This window comes from Perca flavescens, chromosome 24 (genome assembly GCF_004354835.1).
Source record: "Perca flavescens isolate YP-PL-M2 chromosome 24, PFLA_1.0, whole genome shotgun sequence".
NCBI lineage: Eukaryota > Metazoa > Chordata > Actinopteri > Perciformes > Percidae > Perca > Perca flavescens.
The window spans coordinates 9,652,888-9,665,155 of record NC_041354.1 but is presented as its reverse complement, the minus strand read 5'-3'; the positions used below and the strand labels follow the sequence as shown (position 1 = coordinate 9,665,155).

General features: G+C 41.6%; 3 protein-coding genes across 3 annotated transcripts; 2 read left to right on the top strand and 1 right to left on the bottom strand.

Moving 5' to 3' along the window:
• Positions 1-3,032: 3,032 nt before the first annotated feature.
• Positions 3,033-6,000, bottom strand: cpb2 (carboxypeptidase B2 (plasma)). Its single transcript, XM_028572311.1, has 11 exons — positions 5,949-6,000; positions 5,326-5,401; positions 5,118-5,242; positions 4,934-5,042; positions 4,629-4,730; positions 4,300-4,404; positions 4,088-4,198; positions 3,894-3,984; positions 3,579-3,781; positions 3,348-3,432; positions 3,033-3,258 (listed from the first exon to the last, which is right to left on the bottom strand). Exons 1-11 carry the CDS (start codon positions 5,993-5,995, stop codon positions 3,053-3,055), a joined length of 1,260 nt encoding a protein of 419 aa, XP_028428112.1. The 5' UTR covers positions 5,996-6,000; the 3' UTR covers positions 3,033-3,052.
• A 344-nt stretch (positions 6,001-6,344) lies between these two features.
• Positions 6,345-9,814, top strand: alg11 (ALG11 alpha-1,2-mannosyltransferase). The gene is given in 6 exon segments (XM_028572167.1): positions 6,345-6,474; positions 7,195-7,416; positions 7,733-8,104; positions 8,238-8,572; positions 8,575-8,802; positions 8,885-9,814. Coding segments are annotated over 6 exon segments (1,488 nt in total). The 5' UTR covers positions 6,345-6,427; the 3' UTR covers positions 9,169-9,814.
• Positions 9,815-10,302: 488 nt separating this feature from the next.
• Positions 10,303-12,008, top strand: spp2 (secreted phosphoprotein 2). Its single transcript, XM_028572291.1, has 6 exons — positions 10,303-10,386; positions 10,461-10,588; positions 10,766-10,888; positions 11,243-11,350; positions 11,657-11,705; positions 11,844-12,008. Exons 1-6 carry the CDS (start codon positions 10,335-10,337, stop codon positions 11,933-11,935), a joined length of 552 nt encoding a protein of 183 aa, XP_028428092.1. The 5' UTR covers positions 10,303-10,334; the 3' UTR covers positions 11,936-12,008.
• The last annotated feature ends 260 nt before the right edge of the window (positions 12,009-12,268 follow it).

The following is a 12,268-nucleotide window of genomic DNA, read 5'->3' as shown; positions in this document are numbered from 1 at the left end:
CAACAGGTTGGGACGCTTTGGATCAGTATCGCCATCCAGAGAACGAATCCCAATGTTTTTCGAAAAAGAACCTCCTCAGCAACAAAGGACTCACGGTAGAAGTACTTCATTGATGGAGGTGGTATAGTGGCTGCCTCTTGAAAGCTGCACACTCTGCAACAAAAGTGTCAACAGTTGATTTTAGTATCATACAATGCAAACAGATAACAAATTCCTCATTATTACACAGACTAGTTAATGTATATAATTTACGTGGCTGGGTTGGCTCAGTGGTAGAGCAGGTGGACATATACTGAGAGGTTTATGCCTTGATGCAGAGGTTGAGGGTTCGAGTCCAACCTGTGACAATTTCCTGCATGTCTTGCCCTTCTCTCTCTCATTTCTCACCTAGCTGTCCTGTCAAAAAATTAAAGGTGGAAAAGCCCCCCAGAGAATGAATCTCAATGTTTTTCAAAATCTTCTCATGAGTGTCTCCCATGCCCAACACATCGTCAACCAGTGGAGGACTTGGAGGCAGTGGAACCTCACAAGCCATTACACTGAGAGGCTGGGACATCCAACAGTTCATCATCCAGACAAGGAAACGCAATGTTTTTTTTAAATCTGGGTGCTTATTCTTATCCGTGTTCCCCATGTCCAACACATCCTCAACAAGAGTAGGGCTTGGAGGCAGTGGAACTTCATGAGGCAACAGACTGGCACACTTCGGATCAGTATCGTCATCCAGAGAAGGAAACCCAAGGTTTTTTAAATCTGGGTACATCTTCTCATCAGTGCTCCACATGCCCAACACATCGTCAGCAGGCGGAGGACTTGGAGGCAGTGGAATCTGAGCCAGGAGGCTGAGGGGTATCAAATTAAGACCTTTATCATCCAGAGAAGGAAACCATTTGTCAGAAAAATCTGCGTACCTCTTCTCATAAGCATCTCCCATGTGAAGCATATCCTCAGGAGGTGGAGGGCTTGGAGGCAGTGGAACTTCATGAGGCAACAGGTTGGGACGCTTTGGATCAGTATCGCCATCCAGAGAACGAATCCCAATGTTTTTCACAATCTTCTCATGAGCATCTCCCATTCCCAACACATCGTCAACAGGTGGAGGACTTGGAGGCAGAGGAACCTCAGCCAGCAGGTTGAGGGGCATCAAATTAAGACATTTATCATCCAGAGAAAATCTGTCAGAAAAATCTGGATACTTCTTCTCATGAAAGTGTCTCAAGGCGGTTACACACCAACCAGACGGCCAACCGTCGGCAGAAAGCCAGTCTTCCAAAGACCGGTAAGGAATCGTTGTAGTATACACATTAGCGCTGCCTTCTGCTTTGGAGGTTGAATCAGAAGAATAAAAAAAATCCTAATAAAAAATGAGCTGCTCAACACAGGCTACACTAAACTGATGACAATAAAAATACTAAAAACAAATACATTTTGTCTTCCACTAATGTCTAATGCATTTCAGACCATTTGCCCCAAAAATAATTAGTGATGGGAAAAGCAAAGGACACCTGGGACAAAGGTCTGAAATATGTTAATATGTGCTCCCTTAATGCCAGACACTGTTTTATCCTGTTCAAAATGTTGCACAGGTTGCATTAGTCAAAGGTGAAGTTACATCAAATCTTCCCAGATGTGTCCCCAATTTGTGAAAAGTGTAACCAAGCGGATGCAGATTTACTACATAGTTATGCACTATGTCCTAAGCTACAGGAATTCTGGGTGGCAATATTTCCGTTCTATTCACAGGTTTTTAAAGTTCAAATGAGACCTGATCCACTTTGGGTTATACTGGGTGCATCAGAACACTCGAATTGGGTGGTGAATTTTAAAGTTTGGATTGCGACACTGACCGATACCCTCCACCTGGAAAGGATTCGTTATATCCTTAGTGATAGGCTGGAGGAGTTTGAAAAGATCTGGAGACTGATGGTATCATTTATGGAAAAGATGAACGGTTAAGATTTACTATGCAGGCATTAGTCTTTAGCACATCTAAGTGGCACTACGTTGGTGTGGGAACGGGTGGGTGGGCACTATCAAGTTGCTCCTGATTTATTTTTTATTTTATAAATTTGTTATGTAATTTTTTATTTTTATTTTTGTATGTGGTTGTTGTTATTGTTTTCAATCACTTGTATACCTATGTTGTTGTTTTATTTTGTCTGTCTGTTGATGTTATTTGTGTAATGCTGGGCCTTCATGGCTTTGTACGGTTTGTCTTTTGGTTTGGTATTTGTAAAGAAGCAGGATTTCCGTTCCACAACAACTGCATTACTGTTTTTCTTATGCTTCATAATAAAAATATTTGAAACAGACCATTTGCCCCAATGAAATTGTTACTGTTTTAATAGCCTATGATTGCAATTTATTTGTTATGGTCGATTTTACTTATTTGGTGAAGCACTTTGAGATTTTATTGTATCATGTAAATCATGTAGCATGTGCTATATAAATGAAGTTTATTTTTAAATCATCCCTATTTGAAACAATAGAAATAACAGGACTTTCTCATTCTTTGCATGTAATTACTTAATTCTATTAAGTTGTTCTTAAGTTATGTTTTTAAGTTATCTTTACTTATTCACAAAATAGTTGCATTTAATCAAAATAGTTAAAATTACTCAAAAAGGAAGAACATGTTACACCAACTTGACATAATTAAGTTAGTAGAACTTTTTCTAAAACTTTGAGTATACACTAGCCTACTTAATCTATTTAATTACTTTGAACGTTTGGGTTTACAGTGTATATCACAATAAAGGAATGGAAAAAAGCCAAAAAGCATAATATAAACACTTTAATATTGATATCTCCAAGAACAATAACAATGATTTGCATTATCTGTGTGGTGTATGCATGATGATGTAGTTTTCATTGGAACAACTTTCTATGTAAGTGTGACACGCTATTACCATATGTGCTCAGTTAGCAAAAATAAACAGAAACAAGACAGTCAACTTAATCTGTAACTTCAATCAGTTTAATCTTTTTTGTGTTTTTTTTTTGTTTACAGTTTTTATGTCTTTATGCTTTTATGTGTAACTGCTCAGAGGGTTTAAGGATGACTTGTTGGAGCTTGTGTTTTCTCTATAACCTTGAGAGCAATGGTCTTCACAGCAATCAGAGCTTCATTGCAGGCCCTGGAAATGAGAGATGGTGGCAGGAGGAAACCATAACGCCCACGGTCCTGGAGCTCAAATGTGAAGGAGTATTTGATGCCAAGGTTGTACGCCCAATCATCAGAACCACCAGGAGCCAAGTCTGGAGAACAGACAAGGACATTCATGTGTACTTTGTGAGTGACTGAATCCAGTCTTGCTGATTTTGCTTTATAATGAAGCCCTACTTACATATTGTCTTTGCTCCAGAGCCATATTTGTAGGTGTTCCTGTAATATCGTCGGATTGCCTGGGCAGCTTCTTGGGCCATCTCAAGCTTTTAGAACAATTTACAGTTTCTGTGTTATCTCAAGTGACATGCAGAATAAAGTCTCCAAATACTCTGGAGCTGAATAGGAAAGGACTCACATAAAACACCTCTGAAGTGTGGAAAACATGTAAGCTATGACTGTCACCACTCACCAGGTCTTTGTGGTTCTCTGCTTCATCTAAGGTGCAGGAGTACGGGAAGAGAAGCATCTGAGAGTAGGAGTGGATGCTGAGGTAGAACTGAACTGAGTCCTTGTGACTGCGCAGGAAGTTGGCCACGGCCTGCGACTCTGGTTCCGACTCAGGGAACGCACCGCAGTAGATCTCAGTGCAGGGCTCATCAGAGGCTCCCTCCGCTGGAAGACACACAATCCCATTACCTTATAGATCCTACATACTGTATATGGAAGAAAGAGTTCAATGTGGTAATCAATAAGGAGGGCTCTGTAATGACAGAGGAAGACCTACTGCACCAGTTGGCATCAAAGTTTCTGTTGAGGTCGACCCCGATGCAGTTGCTGCTCTTGCTGACGGAGCGGTTCTTCCTCCACATCCTGTTCTGAGACAAAAACATAAAACAGTAGCAAATCACAAATCCAGTTGGAATTACTTTCTTTACAACTGCTCAAGCACTTAACAATACACAAAATATGTATTCTTACTGTTGTCCATGTGTACTGGTATCCATCAGGGTTCATAACAGGCAGGATGTAGACATCCATGTTGTCCAAGATGCGAGTAATATCTTGGTTTAGCTTGTAAAATGACAGAGACTTTCCAAGAAAGGACATTGATTTTAGTGCTAGACCTGTGTGAAAATCCTTAAAAAAAAAAGACATTCCCACCCTATCGATACTTCAATAAATATACTCACATTTTGTACAAACCATAAGCAGAAAGCATGAGAGATCCACTCTCTGGCATGGATACCACAGTCAATCCACATTGCTTTCTTATTCGGCCTGTTATTTACAGACAACTGAGAAAGACAGACTTCATTTAAAGTGTGAGGGAAAAAACAATCTAATTTCTCTCACAGATCAGCTTAATGAATGGAAAACAAAAGTCTCGGAACACTTCTCAACAAAAAATACTTCTAAAGAGAAAAAAAGAATAATGCTGATTAATTTGTGAAGAATATGCGAAAAAAAAACACATCTTAATCATCATTACTGCAGCTTAGCAGGGGATGGATGAGTGTACCTTCAGAACGTAGAGTGGTCGCTTCTCATATGAGGAGCCAATGAGAATGGCTTTGACCATGTTGGGGTTGTCCTGTTGGGTCCTGTTTATCCAATGATAGATCTACAATGGAGACAGTGTGTTTGGATGTAAACTGTGATACATCCATTAAGCGAAGTCCATCAATACACCACTGGTCTTGGAATAAAGTCTGTGTGTGAAGCTTAAACTGTTCAATTTGTTGAATTAGCACCTCTCTGACATGAAATCTACCCAAACTGAATGTTATGAAGCTGGAATCTGACAGTTATTTATGAAAAGCATACATCCTCCAGACTGTGATATCTCTCGTAGAAAGTTGAGCTGCTTCGTGGGTCAGTGGAGTCGTTTCTCGTCTGCATTTCAATCAACTCGTTGGTGTTGGCCAATAACACCCTACAGTAAACATACAAGTAAATAACAAAACCTTCAAACTAATTGCAGAACTGTGTTTTGAGACCGGCAACATACCTATGTGTTATGGCGTGTTTCTGCAGCAGATCCTTGACAGTCTCTGAGCTGTTTGCAGGAACAAACAGGTGGACCTCATTTTCTTCTTTGATGTACTGAGGTGAAACAGGCTGCCATAAAGCTGTCTGGGAGAAAGTATGTAACATACTGTAATGATAAACAGAGAGCGGAAAAACCAAAGGAGCGCAATCACTGATGAAGAATCTACCTCATATTGAGTGGAAACATTCTTCAAGATGTCCACTTGTTCCTGTGTTTTGGGGGTGATTGATAGAATTTGGTCTCTAAATAAAAAGCAAACAGGACATCAGTAAGATACATAGTGAATGATGATGCAGACACCTATGGGCCAATCAGAAACAAACAAATGTCTTAATGTTTTCACCTGTAGGCCTATTATAGACAGTGCCAGAATGAATAAATAAGGTGATGTTTACATTACATGTCATTTAGCTGACGCTTTTACCAAAGCGACTTGCTATTGCTATATATATATCAGAGGTCACACGCCTCTGGAGCAACTAGGGGTTAAGTGTCTTGCTCAGGGACACATTGGTTGATGTGTTGCAGTGGGAATTGAACCCAGATCTCCCACACCAAAGACCTGGGTCACATCCACTGCGCCATCACCACCCAATTTTCATCACCAATTTTCAGAAGCTTTCTTAAAATTGTGTCACAGAGTTTGCATCTGTGTTCACGCACGACAACATACATGGTACGAGCGTGTGTGTGTTTGCACAAGTGTGTCATAATCTATTTTCTTTGTGGAAAACAGTTACCTCATCGATAACAAATGAACACAGTTGATTGACATTTAAATCAACTTACTGTGTTTCTGTGCAGCGTCCTGTCTTCAGGAGCTGGTCCAAATTCATTAAAACAAAGAAAATGAAAAGAGTCTTCATTATGTCAGAATCCAGACTGGAAATGATAGAGGTTTGTTTAAACCATGGGGACAGGGACACATTATTGATTTAAACTGTGTTTATTTAGAAGTTAAACATTATTTTTTGAGGGCATAGATCAGCCATCATGGCTGACAGGCAGCAGGTTAGTTAGTATATTGCTGGTGCTATAGTGTCAGCAACTACAGTTAAATATTTGTATAATTTACAAAATGCCTAAATGAATGCAAGCTTTACAACACGACTCTTCATCAATACAAGTTGTAAAAGTCAGTGGAGTTATAATACCTCCCCGCCGACAGGCGGCGCCAGATAAATATGAACAACAGTTGGACAAACAGAGGAGGAAAGTGACAACTTGGAAGGGAAGGGAGGTTGTGTTGTGAAATTAATATTGGCAAGATGTCGGTCCACGATCAGTTGGTTCTTTGTTTGTGTGAATTAACAAGGTAAGATATATTAGGTCATAAACCGAGTATTAAAGTTACAAGATGTCAATTTTGAAAGAGCTTGTTTCATTTAATTGGCTCCTGCTCCGGTAACGTTTGTAACGTTAGCTATTAATACCAGCAATGCTACGTTAACATTTTGACGAGCTTTCAGGTTATTTAGCTAGTTAACGTGAAAGCTAGCTAATGCGTTGGTTGTGGTTTTTAGGTAAATACAACGCTGTGTTTCCTGTTTGTTTAACGTTACTACAACTAACCTAAGTGTTGCCTTGAAGAACAAACTCTTTACTAAATGACTCATGTAGGCAGCAGTTTGGTCAGTGGACAGGAACGTTACGGTCTGTAGTCTATATATGTGTGGCAATAGCGAATATTCCTTTAAACCTGAGCTCATTATGACTATATGCATGCGTTATGTATGTGTATAAGGCTAGTTAAGTAGTACAGTTTGATAAGTTACAATGTACAATGTCACAACAACTTGGTTACACCTAAGCTTTTGATGTAGCCTAATGTTGGCCTTTAATCTTTCTAGTATTTCATTATGACTCTGGAACAGTCTTCTGCAAAGTCAGAAGCCAAATCTGTGCACGCCTTTAAAAACCTTCTATTTAAAGGCCCATTGTAACTTTTATTTGAAAAGTGTCCTATACATAAAATAAGCAACTTGCTTGCTAATTCCATATACCTAAGTGTGCTGTGTCTCTGCATGTGTTTCAGGCTGCTGTGGAAGTTGATGCTGCCCCTGTTGTTTCTGTCCGTGCTGCTGATCGCCGTCCTGGTCCTGCTGGTGCTGGCTGTGCGCTTCTGGCTTCAGAGCAGCAGGAACGCTCGGCGGGCGAGGGACGGCCGTCCCACGGTTGCCTTCTTCCACCCCTACTGCAATGCTGGCGGTGGGGGAGAGAGGGTGCTCTGGTGTGCCATCAGGGCACTGCAGCGCAGGTAAAGCTGATTGATACATTCGTTATAGTTAATAGTGTCTACTTTTCCTAACTTGTGTGCTTACTAGTTACTGATTTACTGCATTTTCCAATATGTAGTCACAGTCAAAACTGTGTCTTTTAGTCCTTGGGTAGATTTTTCCTTTTTGTGACTGCATTATATGCAGCTAAATAAAGAATAAACTAGCTTGAAGAAGGACTGAATCAGACCTGAGTCGAGAGGGAAAATAAGTTAGATATACAATCAAAACGATGCAATGCTTACTGGCATCAACATACCTTCTGCAAAATCTTAACTGAAATCTACATCCGCACAGATACTTGGACATCAACTTTGTGGTGTACACGGGGGACCTGGGTGTGATGGGACAGCAGATCCTGGATGGGGCGCGTCGTCGTTTCAACATTGTGCTCCCCCGCCCGGTTCAGTTTGTGTTCCTGAGGCACCGGCTGCTTGTGGAGCCCGGCCTGTTTCCTCACTTCACCCTGCTGGGACAGAGTGTGGGCTCGGTCTTCCTGGGATGGGAGGCGCTGACGGAGTTTGTCCCAGACCTTTACATCGACTCCATGGGCTACACCTTCACTCTGCCCCTGTTCCGCTACTTGGGAGGCTGCAGAGTGGGGAGTTACGTTCACTACCCCACCATCAGCACTGACATGCTGTCTGTAGTGAGAGAGAGGAACCCCAGGTAATTACTGTGTGTCAAATGGCTGTGTTGAGAACACATCATACAGGGCCTTTTTTTATGTTCTATTTATTTCCTCTTTTTATTTTAAATTACTAAAACCTGCTGCTTGCTAACCCCTCAAATAATGTCTTAGGTTCAACAACCCTGACTACGTCTCCAACAGTCTGTTCCTGAGCGCCTTCAAGGTGGTCTACTACTGCCTGCTTGCCATGCTCTACGGCATGGCAGGCTCCTGCAGCGACCTCATCATGGTCAACTCCTCCTGGACCCTCAATCATATCCTGTCACTGTGGCGCGCTCCCAACCGCACCAGTGTGGTCTACCCACCCTGCGACGTCAGCGCGTTCTTGGATGTGCCGCTGGAGGAGGATGGGGACAAGAAGTGCCACTCGATCGTTTCTATTGGGCAGTTCAGGCCGGAGAAGGACCACCGGCTGCAGATATCCGCTTTCAAAAAGGTGTTGGACAGGAGGAGGGAGGGGGCGGGGGCAGGGAGGCGCTGAAGCTGGTTCTGATCGGTGGATGCAGGAACCAGGAAGACGAGGATAGGGTGCTCATGTTGAGGGGGCTGTGCCAGGAGTTGGGTGTGGCCGACAGGGTGCAGTTTAAACTGAACGTACCCTTCGAGGAGCTGAAGAGAGAGATGGGAGAAGCCACCATCGGACTGCATACCATGTGGAATGAACACTTTGGAATAGGTAACTAATCTGTCTGATGTTGTTTTAGATTGTCTAATTTATTTTTGATGATATTAAAAGTGCTTCTTTTATCCCCCTCTAGGCATTGTGGAGTGTATGGCAGCAGGGAAGGTCATTCTGGCGCACAAGTCCGGCGGTCCCCAGCTGGACATTGTGGTGCCTTTCGAGGGAGGCCAGACAGGCTTCCTGGCTGATGACGAGGACAGTTACGCGGAAGCCATAGAGAGGATCCTGGCGCTGCCGCCCGCCAGCCGGCTACACATCAGACGCAACGCACGTCAGTCCGTGGCTCGCTTCTCAGATCAGGAGTTTGACGCCTGCTTCCTCGCTGCTATGGAGCCACTGATGGGGACACTTGAACGATGAAAGGAGGGCTCGTTGTTTGTGTATCTGTGCATGTACAGTTAACGTGATAGTGGCTATTTTACACTTTGAGCACCTTTTTACTTTGCACTTCCGGCTGGATTTTCCACTGAAGGATTGGTGACAAAATCTGATTAAAACCGATGCAGAGATCACTCATGGGCTCACACAGAGGGCTGTTGAAATTCCCAACACTGCTCTTCTTCTTTTTACTGAAATAAATCAAGAAAGTTTCTGATCATTCTTATGAATGAATGTATGAGTACAATTTAGGCTCTATAACGGACATGTTTGTAAGTTGAAATCAGGTACAGATATAATTTAATTCTTTAAAATATCAGTTATTTGCCTAACATGGTTAGAGAGAATCCAGCTACAGAAAATGTTGTAGTTCTGTTCAAGTTGTTTTTGTAAATACTAGATTATCCTGTGAAATGACAGTTCAAGCTCTTATTGCATTTTTACCGGACACATTCCTTTGTCAGTCGTGTCAGTTTAATTTAAAAGAGATGTATTATATTTAACATGGTGAAAATGGCTGAAGGGGAACAAACTAGTTTTTTTAGACACTGGAACTGGAATTCTCTACATGTTCAAAATGTAAGGTATTTTTGATATTGATGAAGAATGTAATAAAGATATGACGGGAGTGAGGTATTGTTTGCATTGACGTAGTTTCTTGACCGATCGATTAATTGTTCTGGTCTATAAAATGTCTTGTCTGACCAGCAGTCCAAAAGCTAAAGATAAAAAATTAACTATTGGAGAAGTAAACAAAGAATCACAGCAAATTTGTGAGCTGAAATAATTCATGAATATATATCAACAAAAGGATACATTACCAAAGTGATATATTGCTAAAAAAGGATTGCTGGTGACTCAGTGTCCTCCAGTGATAAGACCTCATCCGAATGAAATTTTGGCACAATGTATTTATAATTCTTACCATAGTGCTCATTTAATTCAGGGCATCAACCTGGGATCGATAGTGCTGAACAAAGGTTAGCAGCTATTGCATGTAGGAAGCAGGACAGACAGCAGGTGAGGGAGTTTTTTTATGGGGTTATGGAGGGTAAGAGGTGGTGCATCAGGGGTCTCAGACAAAGGCTGAACATATATAGAGGGAGGTAAATGAAGGACTGAGGTTTTTTGGTTTGGTGCTAGACGAGATGAAGTTCTACGTGCTTCTCTTGGCCCTGCTGCAGTCTCTGGGATGCTCAGGTGAGCGGTTCTCCGTATTGATCACTTCATGAGTAAATACTTGAGTGACTTACTCCACATATTTGTCCTTGCAGGTGTCCCACTGTACACCTCTGAGCTGGAGTCTATGGCAAGCAGGGGGCTCGGAGCAGCTCTGGCTGAGGTCAACTCTGTGTATGCTGTCAACCATCTCTACCGGGTAACTCAAAGCTCTGTCAAAAGGGTGAGTCTGCACATACTTATAAGATATATATATTTATTTGCAGTGTCTGTACCCATTTTCTATTTTAAATAGTAGTAATAGTTGCAGTGGATGCTATTTACACTATAGCTGCAGTACTAGGTATACTATGTGTTCTCTATATTATTTTTATTATGGCAAATATCACATGCGTGCCAGGTTATATCCGTGGGCATAAACACTGCTGACCTGGTGATGGTATTTGGCATTAAAGAGACGGAGTGCTTGAAGGCTTCCACCCACGACCCACAGACATGTGCCTTCAGACCTGGCTTCTTTGTGGTGAGACATTTCATGTCATCTAGTGTGAAAAATGATTACCATACCTAATTAATACCTTATGATGGATTGTTTTAGTTTGGTGCCACAGGGTTGGGGTATGTCACTTATAATACATAGTATCAGTGTTGATTGTTAACCATTTCACTGTACCTGTACCCTATGAAGGCCTCATATCTAAATTCTGGGTAGGACACGTGTTGACTGACTGATGCAGCCCACTGTTTGCATTGGCACAAATTCACTGGGACAGAGTGGGTCGATCAAATCAATTGTGCCATGACGCAGCGGTACAGTGACTTAATATTTGCATTATTCAGAATATTAAAAAAATGCCATCCTCTGCCTTCACTTCAGCCATCCTCGTCCTGCTCCAGTCGGGTTCAAATGTTGGACACCTCAACCCAGGTGCTTTCTCTCAGCTGCGGCCACGACTCCTCGAGCTCCAGCGAGTCCAGCGAGGAGGTGAGGACACAGACAAGAGGGGTGGGCTGGAAAAGGGAGAATAGCAGTGTTGTCATTTTACATTTTTTTCCACCTAATTTCTCATTTTTGGTTTTAAGTCATAGCAAATTATAATGGCTACAAAAAGTGGAAAAAGCTGTTTGTCACTAACAAGTGAAAACCTTTATTTGGAAGTTGTCCATTGAGTTAGTACAGCAAATTAACTTAATAAACCCATACTCAACTAAAAAGTTAAGCTTTCCAATAAGTTTAAGCAACAATAACTACATAGTGCATGTGAATAATATCAAGGCTTTATATCCACAGAAGTTCTCAAGAGGGAGATACCAGTTCAACATCTCATTTGGAAATAGAGGTAATTAACAAGTGATGGTAGAGTACAATCAGTTACTGATGTTTTTCACATATTCACAGGGCTTGTCTTCAGCATTTCAATATACATTGTAATATTCAGTGCATGTAACCAACCAGTTATTGGTATATCTTTTAACAGACCCGGCACCTGCTCCGACTGCTCCATCCGTCCAGCCTGGTCGCTCTCTCCACAAACAGAGAGCAGAAATCTGGAACAATTCCCTGGAGTGAAAGTTCAGTTCATTCTGGAAAAATTCAGGTGCTGATCAGAGGACAAACTTGAATAAAACAAAATTTGCACCCTATGAATTTGGTCCCTTTTTATGATATTTAATTGGAAAAACATTTTACCTAAGGATTCATGCCTGTTTGGAGTTCAGGATCCAATCCCTATAATTTAAATTATTCTATTTGACTATAAACAGCTCCTAAAAGGTGTTTTTTTTGGTTTCTTAGTGTAGGACAGGATAAGACCACTAGAGGGAGTCTGGGATTCACTGACCAACAAACACTGTTCCCATTTTAATCATTTGTACTTGAACCGATAAATCATGGTGCCTAAAT